Source organism: Scyliorhinus torazame, chromosome 7 (genome assembly GCF_047496885.1).
Source record: "Scyliorhinus torazame isolate Kashiwa2021f chromosome 7, sScyTor2.1, whole genome shotgun sequence".
NCBI classification, from domain to species: domain Eukaryota; kingdom Metazoa; phylum Chordata; class Chondrichthyes; order Carcharhiniformes; family Scyliorhinidae; genus Scyliorhinus; species Scyliorhinus torazame.
The window spans coordinates 156362903-156379112 of NC_092713.1; the positions used below are offsets into that span (position 1 = coordinate 156362903).

The 16210-nt window shown below is 45.6% G+C and overlaps 1 protein-coding gene across 3 annotated transcripts in view; it reads left to right on the forward strand.

The window, feature by feature from the left end:
* imp3 (IMP U3 small nucleolar ribonucleoprotein 3) overlaps positions 1 to 16210 on the forward strand; it is a 384554-nt gene that overhangs the window by 267233 nt on the left and 101111 nt on the right. For 2 of the 3 annotated variants that reach the window (XM_072511706.1, XM_072511709.1), the window contains one exon: positions 3797 to 3848. The exons of the other annotated variant lie outside the window; for it this stretch is intronic. In XM_072511706.1, coding sequence (XP_072367807.1) covers positions 3797 to 3848 — 52 coding nt within the window. The remainder of the gene's footprint in view (positions 1 to 3796; positions 3849 to 16210) is intronic. 3 annotated transcript variants of the gene reach the window in all.

Genomic DNA, 16210 nt, shown 5'->3' on the forward strand with positions numbered 1-16210 from the left:
GCTACTTTCAAATCACAATTATTTAAACAATGGAAACTGAACTGAATCAATTTCATCTTTTTTTTATGTTAAGGGCAATTTAACGTGGCCAATCCACCTACCCTGCACATCTTTGGGTTGTGGGGGTGAAATCCACGCAGACAAGGGGAGAATGTCCAAACTCCACATGGACAGTGACCCAGGGCTGGGATCGAACCTGGGTCTTTGGTGGTGTGAGGCACCAGTGCCGGTTATCAATTTCCTCTTTTAATGAAAAATGCACTCTGGTGCTTAATGCATATATCTTTTGGATAAGGGTGTTTGTGAATTGGGTAAACTTAGTGAACTCTGATGAACAGAGTCCACACTGCTTGATGCAGTTGGTTCCTCTCTATCACCTACTTAGGTTGGTTTTAATCCCACGTAGATTTTAACCACATGTGCTGAAGTTTGAGTGATGCTGCGGTTTTGGGTGTCTGCACTTTGCTCCCAAAGGAAAGGATTTGTGAGAGTGTGTGAGCTGGTCAGGTTCCCTGTCCCCTGGCAGGAATCCAACTGGACATGGGCAGAGAATGATCAGGTAATCATGTTTTTGACGAGAGTAGATGGGGTGTGACAGAATGCGTGAAGAAGACTGCAGAGGAAGAAGGTTAAGTTCTGATTAAATGTAAGAGGTTTTGGGCAAAGAGCAGAAGAAACCTGTCTTTACATGGTGGATTGTGGGCTATGGAACATATTATCAGAGTTGCCATTGAAACAGACACAATGTCAACATTTAAGAACAGTTGAATTAGGTGGCTGAAAGAAAGGAGAAAGAAGTTTTGGGGACAGGGCAGGTACAAGGGGTTAAGACGACAGCTCGTGTGGGGATTAACCACCATGTTGAATGATTTGATGAACGTTTGTTTTTGTGTTACAATTCTCCGGGTTTCATACACATACTGTTATGAACAAGAGTTCTGCACACATACAAAAGTTGTGGTTATTAAAGGAGCATGCATTTCGGTTTTAGGCTTTCAAGAGTTCCTTGTGCACTTGCTTTTCCCCAGGGTGAAGACTTGAAACGATGCAGACTGTAATCCTGTTTTGTCCACTGAAGAAAAGTCCAAAGGTTTGGCAAAACTGACTGGTTTTAAGTTTGCAGTTGCTGATTTCTCTTGTTCCACTCCAGTCGAGATGCAACAGTGAAGCCCTGCAACAAAGCCCTGGCACAGTTCCTGGTGGAAAAACCTGCCGAATTGCATGATGCAATGCTGATTAATTATGCAGTCACAGTTTTACCAGGGAATCATGCGGTGGGCGGGGGCAAAGTCATGCGCCCCACCATCATATTTGAGCACCATATTTAAAAGGCACTCCGACAACTTATCATTCACCATGTGTTGGAGTTCGGAGCTGGACATTGCAGGCAGGAATCAACAAACATAGGCTCCAAGGTTCCGCAATACACTTCAAGCAGTGGAGGGCAGGAGGGATATTCCTATTCCTGAGATATGGGAGGAGGATGCCCACTTGTCTCAGCACACCGACATGGGAGGAGGCCGCAAGGGTGGTGAATGTCAATTCAACTCTTAACAGGACCGCCCTGCGGTGCAGGAAATGAAGAAATGACCTCATCAGTGCCTCCACGGTAAGTTAGCATTTTACAGTTGTGGATTGTACCTCATCGGCCTTGGGCACTAGGTACCCGAGTTGAGTGATCTTGTCTGGGTTGTGGTCTGGACCACAATGTACTGGATTAATTCGGGTGCAATCCAATTATTCCCCACTCAAAAGTACAAATATGTAGCTACCAATGAAAGTGGAATGAGGCTGATGTGTGCGATGCTTCTGCCAGCCACCCAGTCAAGAAGCACATGCTTACTGAGGTACTGCAGGGCAGTAAGCACCATGGACCATACGTTGACAGTAGGTGATTTCTGGAGAAAAAAAATGAAGAAACAAGAAAGTGGGCAAGACAATTTGTTATCTCTAGTGGTATCTAATCGAGCTATTGTCATTGTACACTGTATGCTAAGCTTTGAGAATGAAGGCTCTTTTCAAAATGACAGTTCAAAGTCTCCCAGTCCTCCAGATCTAATTTTCACCTATTTTGGAATTATTGTACCAGAAGTCACTGCTCCAGTGCTGAGAGCCATGGTAGCACCACCCATGAGCAAGTCCTGACATGTGTATGGAGAGCGATTTGGTACTTGGAAGTTTGCTACTGTGGATGCATGCGTGTGTATGTATGCCGGTGTCGCTGGGAAAAGTAACTGTTTTACATTTTTTTCACAAAAGAAGTCATACATATAATTTAAAAAACCACAAACAGTGAACAAGTGCAATCTGTATTTTGTTTAATTTGTGAGAGAACTGGACGAGCAGGAATTAAATGCAGATTTAATTTACTAGTGATACAAATGCACTGATTGTGTTGAACTCTCTGTTCCTTGATCAAGTTCAATAACTATTTCCATGCCAATCCATTGTAAGTGGTGTATATGCAACAGTGGCTCAATAAAAGTATGTGCAGCAAGGCTTGTTTCCCAGCGCTGCCACCTAACTGATTCTAACTGGTCAAACCGCTGTGCGAGAATCATTAGGATCTGTGAATGCGCAGAAAGTACTATCATTTAAAAAAATATTCCACTATTAACAAAATAACATTAACAATTAAAGACTTCTTTGCTTCAGCTGATAGCTCACGACGGCAATGATCCATGGCTTGTTAAAATGGCTCATCTCAGCCAGGATTAGTGGACAGGCTGTTACAAATCGGTCTTAGTACCGCTGGGTTGAGGAAGAATGTACATGACTTTTTTTTTTAAAAAAGCAGCAATTCTTGACTTTCAGAACTTTTTATAAGAGAATAGAAAAATCATGTTTCACTATGCCAAACAGACAAAACGTTTGCTCTTTGTTTGACTTCCTTTCAAGTCAGCCTGGCCCTGGAAACTAATCTGCGATATCATGATTGCTTGCTCAGACCAACACAGAGGTTGCTTTACAGATATTCTTGGATCTGACTGACACCGGAGGTGCAAAATCTTTTTTCCTGACCCCAGGAAGTGAAATCTTGCCAGATTGCATTGGGAACTATCACTTCTGAGCTCAAATAAATTGTTATCTCATCAGTGAAATGCCCAACCTACCTTTCATTGTCTCTGAAGCATGGTGGCTTAGACACTTCTAGTAATTTCAATTTATTTTCTCCTGCCCTGTTATCCTGTGACTTTAAGCCTTTTGGATGCTCCCTTTAACCTAATAATAACTTTTTTAATTTATCAAATCTATGCCTGTTGATGGAGATATAGTCAGAAATTGCATGTGACAGTCCTTTTAGAGATACGGTATGTTTTATAACAGGAAATGTAGTATATAGGCTATGTTTCACAATGCTGTGCTATGTTTAATGTTTTGTGTCTACTGCAGAATTAAGACAGTTATTTTGGGGTTTGAAGGATGTCTTTTACACTTGGTATTTTTGTGTGTTGGGATCACATTTTACAATCAGAAATTAGTTGTTTTGTCTGCAATATATAAAGAGGTTACCTACCATCCTCTTGAGTTGGAATCACTGGTTTATGTTGACTAAATAAATTAAATTCCATTTCCATTGCATCATATTTCAAGGTTTTGCCAGTGGTTTGGGAATCACATTGGGTGGTTTTTTTGTGAAAATTAAAAACCACGACCTTGCAAAAAATCAACCAAATTGAACAATGATAAACTTGTGCAGGATGCTGAACAACACAACTTGAGTCAAAACAAAATGTTGATTGATTGGTACTCTCTCCAGAAATCCCAGTGGTAATTCCTTAACTTGCTGTGTCAGATGTGCGAGTTGGACCAGAAGTGGTAACCGATCCAGCCTTCTTAGTGACAAGGTAAGCAGTAACTTTTTAAAGGGGTCTATTTCTTCGATTCTGAGGCAGAAATTCCAAACACTTCTTTTGTAGTTTTCCCATTTATGTCTGAGATCTTTCTCACCCCATCTTTGTGTCTCATTTTTTAAATGGTTATATTTTATCCTTTGTTTTGAAAAATTAACTTAAAGCCAGTTTTAGGTGAAAACGTCAGTACAAGTTATATTTGTGCGAAACTGCTGGCACAATCAAACCCTTTTGTTTCCAATGGATCTTCTTTCCCTTGCCCATTGAGATTCACCTGTTCCTAGCCTTGAACTCACACCTTTCCCTAATTTCTTACCAATCGTGCCCTCTCTGAGCTCATGCTGTCCAGGAGGCTGTTCTCTTGCCCCCTGAACCCTATTCCCACAAAACCGCTTGACTACCCAACTTGCGTTTCTGACCCTCATCTTAGCTGATATTGTTAATAGTTATTTCTCCTCCGTTACTGCCTTCCTCTCCACAACTTCAAATCTGCCATTCATCACCCGTCATCACTCCTCTCAAAAACACAATCTTCGACCCTTCCAGCATTGAAAACTAACACTTTCTTTCCAGCATACTTTTACTCTCCAAAGCCCTGAATGTACTGTTGACTCACAAATCCATGCCCATCTTTCCCAGAACTATATGATTGAATCCCTCAAATCAGATTTCCGCTCCCAACCACAGTACTGAAATGACGCTTACAAGAGTCACAAGTGACATTCATAGAACATAGAACATTACAGCGCAGTACAGGGCCTTCGGCCCTCGATGTTGCGCCGACCTGTGAAACCACTCTAAAGCCCATCTACACTCCCTTATCGTCCATATGTCTATCCAATGACCATTTGAATGCCCTTAGTGTTGGCGAGTCCACTACTGTTGCAGGCAGGGCATTCCACGCCCGTGCTACTCTCTGAGTAAAGAACCTACCTCTGACATCTGTCTTATATCTATCTCCCCTCAATTTAAAGCTATGTCCCCTCGTGCTAGACATCACCATCCGAGGAAAAAGGCTCTCACTGTCCACCCTATCCAATCCTCTGATCATCTTGTATGCCTCAATTAAGTCACCTCTTAACCTTCTTCTCTCTAATGAAAGCAGCCTCAAGTCCCTCAGCCTTTCCTCATAAGATCTTCCCTCCATACCAGGCAACATTCTGGTAAATCTCCTCTGCACCCTTTCCTATGCTTCCACATCCTTCCTATAATGCGGCGACCAGAATTGCACACAATACTCCAAATGCGGCCACACCAGAGTTTTGTACAGTTGCAACGTGACCTCATGGCTCCGAAACTCAATCCCTCTACCAATAAAAGCTAACACACCGTACGCCTTCTTAACAACCCTCTCAACCTGGGTGGCAACTTTCAGGGATCTATGTACATGGACACCGAGATCTCTCTGCTCATCCACACTGCCAAGAATCTTACCATTAGCCCAGTACTCTGTCTTCCTGTTATTCCTTCCAAAATGAATCACCTCACACTTTTCTGCATTAAACTCCATTTGCCACCTCTCAGCCCAGCGCTGCAGCTTATCTATGTCCCTCTGTAACTTGTAACATCCTTCCGCACTGTCCACAACTCCACTGACTTTAGTGTCATCTGCAAATTTACTCACCCATCCTTCTACGCCCTCCTCCAGGTCATTTATAAAAATAACAAACAGCAGTGGCCCCAAAACAGATCCTTGTGGTACACCACTAGTAATTGGACTCCAGTCTGAACATTTCCCATCCACCACCACCCTTTGTCTTCTTCCAGCTAGCCAATTTCTGATCCAGACTGCTAAATCACCCTGAATCCCATGCCTCCATATTTTCTGCAGTAGCCTACCGTGGGGAACCTTATCAAACGCTTTACTGAAATCCATATACACAACATCAACTGCTTTACCCTCATCCACCTGTTTGGTCACCTTCTCAAAGAACTCAATAAGGTTTGTGAGGCACGACCTACCCTTCACAAAGCCGTGTTGACTATCTCTAATCAAATTATTCCTTTCCAGATGATTATACATCCTATCTCTTCTAAACCTTTCCAAGATTTTGCCCACAACAGAAGTAAGGCTCACTGGTCGATAGTTACCTGGGTTGTCTCTACTCCCCTTCTTGAACAAGGGGACAACATTTGCTATCCTCCAGTCTTCTGGCACTATTCCTGGAGACAAAGATGACTTAAAGATCAAAGATGTGGAGATGCCGGCGTTGGACTGGGGTGAGCACAGTAAGAAGTCTTACAACACCAGGTTAAAGTCCAACAGGTTTGTTTCGATGTCACTAGCTTTCGGAGCGCTGCTCCTTCCTCAGGTGAATGAAGAGGTATGTTCCAGAAACATATATATAGACAAATTCAAGATCAAAGCTAAAGGCTCAGCAATCTCCTCCCTAGCTTCCCAGAGAATTCTAGGATAAATCCCATCCGGCCCAGGGGACTTATCTATTTTCACACTTTCCAGAATTGCTAACACCTCCTCCTTATGAACCTCAAGCCCTTCTAGTCTAGTAGCCTGAATCTCAGTATTCTCCTCGACAACAGTGTCTTTTTCCTGTGTGAATACTGACAAAAAATATTCATTTAGCACCTCTCCTATCTCCTCAGACTCCAAGCACAACTTCCCACTACTGTCCTTGACTGGCCCTACTCTTACCCTAGTCATTCGTTTATTCCTGACATATCTATAGAAAGCTTTAGGGTTATCCTTGATCCTACCTGCCAAAGACTTCTCATGTCCCCCCCCCCCCCCTCCGGCTCTTCTTAGCTCTCTCTTTAGGTCCTTCCTAGCTAACTTGTAACTCTTGAGCGCCCTAACTGAACCTTCATGTCAAAGCTTTACATAAGCCTCCTTCTTCCTCTTGACAAGTGTTTCGACTGATTTAGTAAACCACGGTTCCCTTGCTCGACCACTTCCTCCCTGCCTGACAGGTACATACTTATCCAATCTTGTCCAATCTTGATGGTGGAAAGCTATTTCTCCTTGTCCTTCTTACCTTACCTGCAGCCTTTTAATGGATTGACCATCATCTCTCAGCTCCTCTCCCGCTTTGTTCCAGCAGGGACTACACAAGCCTTCATTCTTATCTATCTAGTCATAGTCAGAAAATAAGCTGCAACAGCTTCTCTTCCCGCTACCGTTCTGCTAGCTCTGGTGTTCCCTAAAAATTGAATCTTGTCCCCTCCTCATTCTCAGCTACATGCTGCCCCTCGGTGACACTGTGCTGTATCACCACTCCCATTGACCATTCCACTATTTCCAAATTGACAGACTGCTTATCCAACATCCAAGTGCCAGGGTAAGTGGAAGATTTCACCAATGAAACACTGAGAAATCAAAGCCCCTGGGCGTCATTCTTCGACCCCCCGCCGGGTCGGAGAATGGCCGTTGGCCGCCGTGAATCCCGCCCCCGCCGAAGTCTCCGGTACCGGAGATGGGGCGGGAATCGGGCCGCGCCGGTTGGCGGGACCCCCCGCTCAATTCTCCGGCCCGGATGGGCCGAAGTCCCGCCCAGAAATTGCCTGTCCCGCCGGCGTAAATCAAAGCTGGTATTTACCGGCGGGACCAAGCGGCGTGGGCGGGCTCCGGGGTCCTGGGGCCCTTGGAAGCGGGGCGATCTGACCCCGGGGGTGCCCCCACGGTGGCCTGGCCCGCGATCGGGGCCCACTGATCCGCGGGCGGGCCTGTGCCATGGGAGCACTCTTTCCCTACCGCCTCCGCCACGGTCTCCACCATGGCGGAGGAGGAAGTGACTCTCCCCACTGCGCATGCGCGGGAAACTGTCGGCGGCCGCTGACGCTCCCGCGCATGTGCCGCATTTCCGCGCCAGCTGGCGGGGCAACAAACGCCATTTCCGCCAGCTGGCGGGGCAACAAATGCCATTTCCGCCAGCTGGCGGGGCAACAAATGCCATTTCCGCCAGCTGGCGGGGCGGAAATCCCTCCGGCGCCGGCCTAGCCCCTCAATGTTGGAGCTCGGCCCCCAAAGATGCGGAGCATTCCGCACCTTTGGGCCGGTGCGATGCCCGTCTGATTGGCGCCGTTTCTGGAGCCAGTCGGCGGACATCGCGCCGTTGGGGGAGAATTTCGCCCATTGTCTTTGATCCCCACCACAAACTTTGTTCCCTGGCCACCAGCTCCATCCCACTCCCTAGCAATTGCCTACGGTTGAATGGGCTGTTCCCACCATTGGTGTTATATTTTGACCCCGAGATGAGCTTCTAACCACATATGCATGCCACCGCCAAGACTGCCTGTTTTCACCTACGTGAGGTTGCCTGAATCTGTCTCCGCCTCAGTTCATCTGTGCTGAAGCCCTATTCCATGCCTTTGTCACCTTTTCAAATGATTTTCCCAATACACTCCAGCCAGTCCCCCATCTTCCAACCACCATAAATTTATGCTCATCCAAAATTTGTTCCCGTGTCCTTATTTGCACTAAATTCCACTCATCCCTCTCCCCTGCTCACTGACCTATGTGAGCGTCTGCTGAAGCAACACCTCGATTTAAAAATTCTCATTCCGTTTTCAAATCCCTCCAAGGTCTTGCCACTTTCTGTCTCTGTAACCTCCTCGAGCAGTACAACTCTTCTTATTCTGCTCTTCTTAATCTGACTTCTTATTCGGCATTGGTAGCTGTGCTTTCTGCTACCATGACCCTGAGCTTTGAAATTCCCTTCCCAGATTTCTCTACTTCTCTTGTCCTTTCAAATACTTCTTAAAAATCTATTTCTTTGACCAAACCTTTTGGTCATCTCTTTTGTATTCTCCTTATGTGTTTGATTGTGCTCAGTAAAGTCCCTGTATAATGCTGCTGTATGAGTACCGTAAGTTATTTTCGGTCAGAGGAAGTGCCATCCATGTAATACCTCTTGGCAGTATGGACTGAATTGCATTTTTCCTGAAAACATTTCAGCCCAGAATCTTCTCTTTTTGGCACTTACTTCCTTAAATTGCTGACTCTTGCTGAATTAAAAAGAAAACCTTCTGCCACTGAACCCAAATGGCTTTTTCATGGTCAAGCCTGGACTTTTAAGTGGGTTATTTTGAGTGAGGAGGGCATCAATGTCCTATGATGTCCTCATCAGACATCCATATTTGTCCCTTCTGATTGAAGCACTGGATAGTGAAGAACAGAAATTTTTCCAGGGGTATTTTAGACCAACTGTGATACTCCCACTGCAACCTGTGAAAAGGTAAATGGAAATTCTGCGACTTGATCAAACCCAGAGCTTTCATACAATATACATCGGTACAATGAACCACTGTGGAGCTAAACATCTAATCTATCCAAAAACTAATATACCTGATCTCTGTAAGGGCTTTTTGCATAAAATAAAAACATTAAAACCTGTGTCCAAAATACTCTGGTTTATGCTTAAGTTTATGCTTATGCAAAATACTGAGGTTTATGCTTAAGATCACATTTTATCCAGGGGAATATTCAAGCCAGTTATTCCTGAAGAAGTAGAACAAGTGAAGGTGAGTGATGATGATGGAGGCACAGTGGCAATGTTAAAGATACATCTGGACAAGAGATGTGAACAATGCAGTGTCTGATATATCAAATTAATATATTTGTGTTCTGGGTATAATTTCCATACATAGTGTAACAAAGCCGCTGGCTGTGCATCATTTTTTTTTTCAATGTTTTTATTGGGTTTTTGAACAAAGTAAATTTACCGTTATGTACACAGAATAAGAAATATATATATACATATACACATATATAGAAGAGAAAAAAAGAGGGAAAAAAAGTAAAATGAAAAATGAAATAGAATAACTGGTAGGGTATTGTGCATCAGCTCAACAGTAACAACTCTGTACAACTGGCGAAATTATTTACAACATAAGTAGGCGACTGTTCGGAGGGGGGGGGGGGGGGGGGGGGGTGGGGAGACTGGGGAGGTAAATATACATTTGGGTGCCGGAGAAACAATTGCAGTGGCCAATACTCAAATGGGTTTGGTGTTGGTGTTGTCACTTGCTTCTCCCGGACGGATCTCGTTGCCGTTGTCGTCTCGCGGCTCACCTCGGCTTCAGCCGTTCCTCCTGTCTTTCGCCTGTATTCTCCTTGTTCTCTGTTCTGGAGATGCCAAGTTTGTTATCATATCCCATGCCCTCCTTCCAGCTGTCATTTCCCTGCCCCCCCCCCCCCCCCTTGCCACCTCCCTGGTTCTCCTCTCTTGTTCCCTGTCCCTTCCCTCTTTCCCCCCCACCCTCCATGTGGTTCGCCTTTCTTTCCTCTTAGGTTTAGCTGTGTGTCCGTCTTGCCCCCCCCTCCCTCTCCCGGTCTATCTCTCCCTCTCATGCTTTGGCTACCTTCCCCTGATTCTTGGCTACCTGGCTATTCTTCTGCTTGTTCGTTGGCCACAAACAGGTCCCGGAATAATTGGGTGAATGGCTCCCACGTTCTGTGGAAGCCGTCGTCTGACCCTCGGATGGCGAATTTGATTTTCTCCATTTGGAGAGATTCCGAGAGGTCGGACAGCCAGTCTGCAGCTTTGGGTGGTGCTGCTGACCACCAGCCGAACAGGATTCTACGGCAGGCAATCAGGGAGGCAAAGGCAAGGGCGTCCGTCCTCCTCCCCAGGAATAGATCTGGCTGGTCTGAAACCCCGAAGACCGCCACTTTTGGGCATGGCTCCACACTCATCCCCACCATTTTGGACATTGCCGCGAAGTAGGCTGTCCAGTACCCCGCACGTCTGGGGCAAGACCAGAACATGTGGGCGTGGTTGGCTGGGCCTCCTTGGCACCGTTCACATCTATTCTCCACCTCCAGGAAGAACCTACTCATACGGGTTCTTGTTAAGTGGGGGCTGTGCATCATTAAATAATTGTCAGTGTACCCTCCGCTGCAGGGGGAATAATAAACGGTGGTTTACATAATCTGTTAATTGTATCAGGTACTGTCTTCCTCTGTTTAAAAACAGTCCCATATAATCCCAACATTGCTGCAATATGTTTTGTTGGCTGGAGAGGACTGCAAAGGAGGCTTCTTTTTCTCTGCTTTACTTTCTGTTCTGTTTACTTCCCCTGCTTGCTGAACTATTTTCCTTTTAGCCTTTTCTATGCTCTTGTTGGTTAGGTTTAGCTAGCTTCTCCATAATCCCAAATTGTTGGCACTCTTAACAAACAAAATCATGGATTTATTCACAGAAAAACTTTAACAACCACATTTGCTATCCTCATAATCCCAAATGATAAAACCTCAGGACATTTGACCTGCAAAGACAGAGATGTAAGGAAGTACAAACATTTATGAAATGTTGGATTGAAAAGGATGGCTTGTTCTTGACTGGGAGGGGAGAGGGAGGGTTGGATTAACTAAATAGCACAATATGTTGGAACATTGTCCATTTCCCAAGGCTTGGATTTACATCTAGTCTGTATGGAATGAAAATTTTGACTATCTTAACAGCTGTAAGAGGCCTAAGTGAAATAAGTTTGGGCAGCCTCATCTCCGTTTCGAATGAACAAAGGTCTGCAGCACACAGCTGCTGTAATTCACTACTAAGTAAACAGCTTCAGAGTGGCAGTGAAGGTCATGCTGCTCTGAGGTTGGAGTTAGACAGATTGGTTAGAGAGAACGCTTACTGTACACCAGAATTGAGCTGGACCCAAATAGAGCAGTGATTGATGGAGATACCAGGTTAAAGAATTGGGAATTGTTTCCTATTTCCTTCATATTGATCCTTGAAGCAAACAGTCTATGCTAATATGACATTTAACTGCTGGTCCAAACTGCCCGGTTACACAGGACTGATGAATGCTCGTCATTCAGAATGATTGGCTGGTTTTGATCCATTTGACTACAGTTCTGTAAATACATGGCCCGTCATATCCCTCACTTTACCATTACCATCATACCAGGAGGTCAACCTTTGTTTAATGAGGACTGTATGAGAGCATGCCAGGAGCAACACGAGGCATATCTAAAATTTACATGCCATTCAGGTGAAGCTGAAAGGCAGGATTAGATGCATGCTAAACATTGGAAACAGCATACTCCAGCCAGAGCAAGAGAGTTAAACTCTCCAATGGTTGGAGTCACGCCACAAGGGAACACCGTTGTGCTTGGTGGAGGTCAAACATTTCAGATGCTGGACATTGCTGCAGTAATTCCTCAGTAGTACCCTAGGCCAAAACATCTTAAGCTGCTTCATCAATGACCTTCCCTCCATCATATGGTCAGCAGTGGGGATGTTTGCACAATGTTCAGGACCATTCCCAACTCCTCAGATACTGGAGCAGTCTTGTCCATATGCAACAAGACTTGGACAACATTCATGCGTAGACTGATAAGTTGCATGGAACATTTGCACCATGAACTGCCAGGCAATGATCATCTCCAGCAAGAGAGAATCTAACCATCTCTTGCCTTTCCATCACTGAATCGAAATATCCTGGCACTTGTCATTGAGCAGAAACTTAAAGACTAATCATAAAAATAATGTGGCTCCAAGAACAGTTCAGAGACTGGGAATTCGCAGCAGACACATGGGAACACTACCATCAGGAAGATCCCCTCCAAGCCTCACACCATCCTGCCTTGGAACCATGTCACTGTTCATTCACTGTCACTGGATTCAAATCCTGGAACTCCTTCTTTAACAGCACTTGGTTTACCTAACCCCATGGACTGCAGCGGTTCAAGAAGGTGGATCACTCTACCTGCTCAAGGTACTCAATTGGGGATCAGTAAGAAATGCTGGCCTTGCCAGCGATCCTCATACCTCATGAAGGATTGTCTGTCAATATTGTACAACAAAGGACTGTTGAATCCCAAGTTGCTTTACCCGTCAGTCTGGCCTCAATAAAAGTCGAGATGGATTTGCAGGTACAGCATTAGTTATTTTATTTAGCTTGCAAGCTTGATTCCTTTCACAGAAACATAGGACACGTCCAGTCTCCTACATCCAGGAAAGCGAATGAACAAAGAGACAAAGGGATCTCTGCAAGTCAATTCAAATGGTATCAAGTTTCACATACTCGACGCCCATAGGTCATCCTATATCCCTCCTGACCGGTTTGATCTATTCTGATTGGCTCACTTCCAATCCCTTCCTCTGGCCCCTATTACTCAGCATCCTTTTCTCCTGCTTTGGTGGACACACCTCTTCCTGCTTTTCCATGCGGTCTGAAATCCTTTGTCTGTGAACTCACCAGAATTAGACTGGCCTACCTCTACATTACATTAACTAATATCTCTAAAGTAACTATTTTATATCACGTTCGTCATTCCCTCCTTTTATCATTCCATGATAACCAAACTATCCAATCCATAGCTACGGTTCCTCATCTAAAAAGATCCGTCGCTGCATTTCCAATTCCTGGCTTAGCCCCCCCTCATCTGCTGCACCCTCATGGATTTTAACAGTTAAGTTTTTAGGGGCGTTGATCTGATCCAGTGCACCCCGCATTTTACCCATCACACATTTAAGGATGGCCAGGCCCACAAAGATGCAGCCGATAGCCACCACTAAATACATGGCCATATTTATCAACCAGTCCTTCCAACCCCCAAATCCCCAGTTACCCCAAGAGCCAGGATCCTGCATTCCGTCCAGGTGATTCCCGTATGTGATCCATAAATTTAGTGATGTTAGCGGTCAAGTCCTGAACTCCCATGATACACTTGCCCTGCACTATGGCGCATACCCCACCCTCACGGGCCAGAAGATAGGCAAGAGCATACTGGTTCTGCATTGCAAACAACCGTAGCTGAGACAATTCCTTGGTTATTGCCCCGAGGGCTCCCAAGGTTTCATTTCCCAAGATGGTAAGGCCACAAATAAAATAATTCCTATCGCTGACAGCCAAGGAATCCCCCACACCTCCCAGTGTCAAGACGCTCAGAATCCCCCATCCGGCTGAGTGGCCCCCGGTTGGGTGCGAGAACCTGAGGTTTTTTCCAGTTTTCGCAAAATTCAGCAGAGACTGCCCGGCGTGCTAACTGATTATGCAGCTTCCACGCCGAAGGGCAGGGGACTGTGGTAGGGACTAGAGTCCCGATAGCAATTTGGCGGGGAAATGGGGGTGACAAAACGTTGGTCGCTGTGCCATTAAATAAAAAGTAGTATCCTTGCTCCGTGTGCAGGCTAGCATCACAATCAGTATATCGGTTGCGTAAGGATCCCCCAGTAGCCCAGTTTATCCAGCTTCGAAACGCCCATTCGGGCCGCCTAGCAATGCGGAAAGCCCTAGTCCCAACAGTGATATGAGAGACATTCGCCCAGCCACAAAGGAGCTGGAGGCCGGCGTTCAATGGAACGCAAGTGGTGTTGTAACAAACGCATTGGCCAGACGCCTGGGTGATATGGCACCTCCTGTCCGTACAGGTGGGGAACAGACAAGTTATGTTCGTTTCCACCTCTACCAGCAAACAGCCGTATCCTTCACTGCTGAAACAATTCTCGTACGACCGGGAATCCCTATTGGGAGTGAAGTGGCTAGGTATATACGCCCTCCATCGTTGCAGCCTATCATACTGTGAATGGGAATTATCCCGAGGAAGGGGAAGGCAAATAGCCGGTGGTGCTGAACCCGGATCGCAGTGACTTGCTCGGGCAGTGGCTCGGAATGCTGACAATGAACCACCGTTTGGGGAGTGCCCCAAAGCGGTGAAACAGAAAATAACCTAGACACTGCTGCGGGGTTCGGGTAGCAGACAACCCGTCCGTGGCCATACAAGCGGTGGTAAATCTGGTAGAAGAGATTCATACTACCCAGGTTTCCCTCAGTTCGGCCTTTAACTAACTTAAGTGTATCTCCCGGTAACCTACGTTCTAGCTGTACTTCCCTTCTCACACGCCCCGTCCTCTCTCTAGTCCCTCTCTCTTTCTCATAGCCTCTTCCTACGCTCTCCTGACGGCCTGATGTTACCTTTATCGCACCAATCTTAACACATCCAAAATCAAATTTACATGTATTCCAAAAACAAGGCAATGTCCATATAATATTCCCTTCCCATTGCCGGGACCGGTGCAATTGCTTCATGAGTCCTGCATTCTCCTTAACTTTGACGACCTTCCATGAGTCGATACCATGTCCTCGTATATGGGGGCAGTGAAGAACATCACCTTTGCATAGGTGATGTATCCTTGTAGATTGGTTGGGGTTACAAATATAAATAATATTCCCCTTTTCCATGTCCATCGCCAATAACACTCCAAGCGAAGTGAGGCCAAATATCACACAGACGGTGCGTAGCCACTCCATCATGCTCCACACCTGGAAAATAGCACTGGAGAAGGGAGGCAGGTTAATCTGTCCAAGAAAATGAGGCCCATTATCAGAACTTAACTGAGCTGGTATACTGTACCGGGGAATGATTTCCCGCATCAGAACTTTAACCATAGTAGCAGCTTTATTATCGGTAGTCGGATATGCCTCAACCCATCTGCTGAACACATCCACAATGACCAAAACATATTTATAACATTGACACCTTTCCAACTCAATGTAATCCATTTGGAGCGTCTCAAAGGGACCACTGGGCAACGGGGTTTGCCCCATCCCACAAGGGATACCTTTTCCGGTGTTATATTGCTGACAAATCAAACACCGATTACTGATGCTCTGGGCCAACCCCTGCATTTTAGGGTGCCACCAAGTGTCCAGCAACAAATCACTAGTCCCTCGAGCCCCACAATGAGTTGCAAAGTGTACACATTCAATGACCCATAAAGCCAGTACATCAGACATACAAGTCTGATGTGCTGGCGTGGTCCATAAAGAGGAAACAGAATCATATGTACAACCTAACCGTTTCCACATTTGTTTATCACTCTCAGGAGCGTCCTCCTGTAACCTTATGACGTCTTGGATGGTTGGCATTGACTTGTCAGAAGCAGACATATTTATAGTAGATCGTTTAGTCTGACTTAACATTTTCGGCACCATCACTTGCTGAATTTGCGCGGCTGTCCGCGCTGCACAATCTGCTTGTTCATTACCAACGTCAACTGGGGTCTTACCATTTGTGTGGGCAGCGCATTTAATAACGGAAATCTGTGTGGGCATAAGAAGGGCCTGCAGTAAGTCATTAACTAAACCCCGGTGGGATATTTGACCACACATAATCATGTCAGGTTGTTCTGCCGAAATGTCACTCAAATCGTCCCTTATTGTTGTAGTTTCCTGAATCAAGGCTAAACAGTCGTGACCAGGTGCGTCCTCATGGACAGGGGGACCACTAAGAAAACAGGCTGGATTGATAGTGGTACAATATTTAAATGTCAGACGTGGATTGTTCAAAAGGTATATCTCATACCTCTTCTGACGAGCTGCGGTAAGATGCTGAGTCTGCAGTTGCCCCAATGGTGCGATTACCGAGTGGGAGCTATACACCGTAA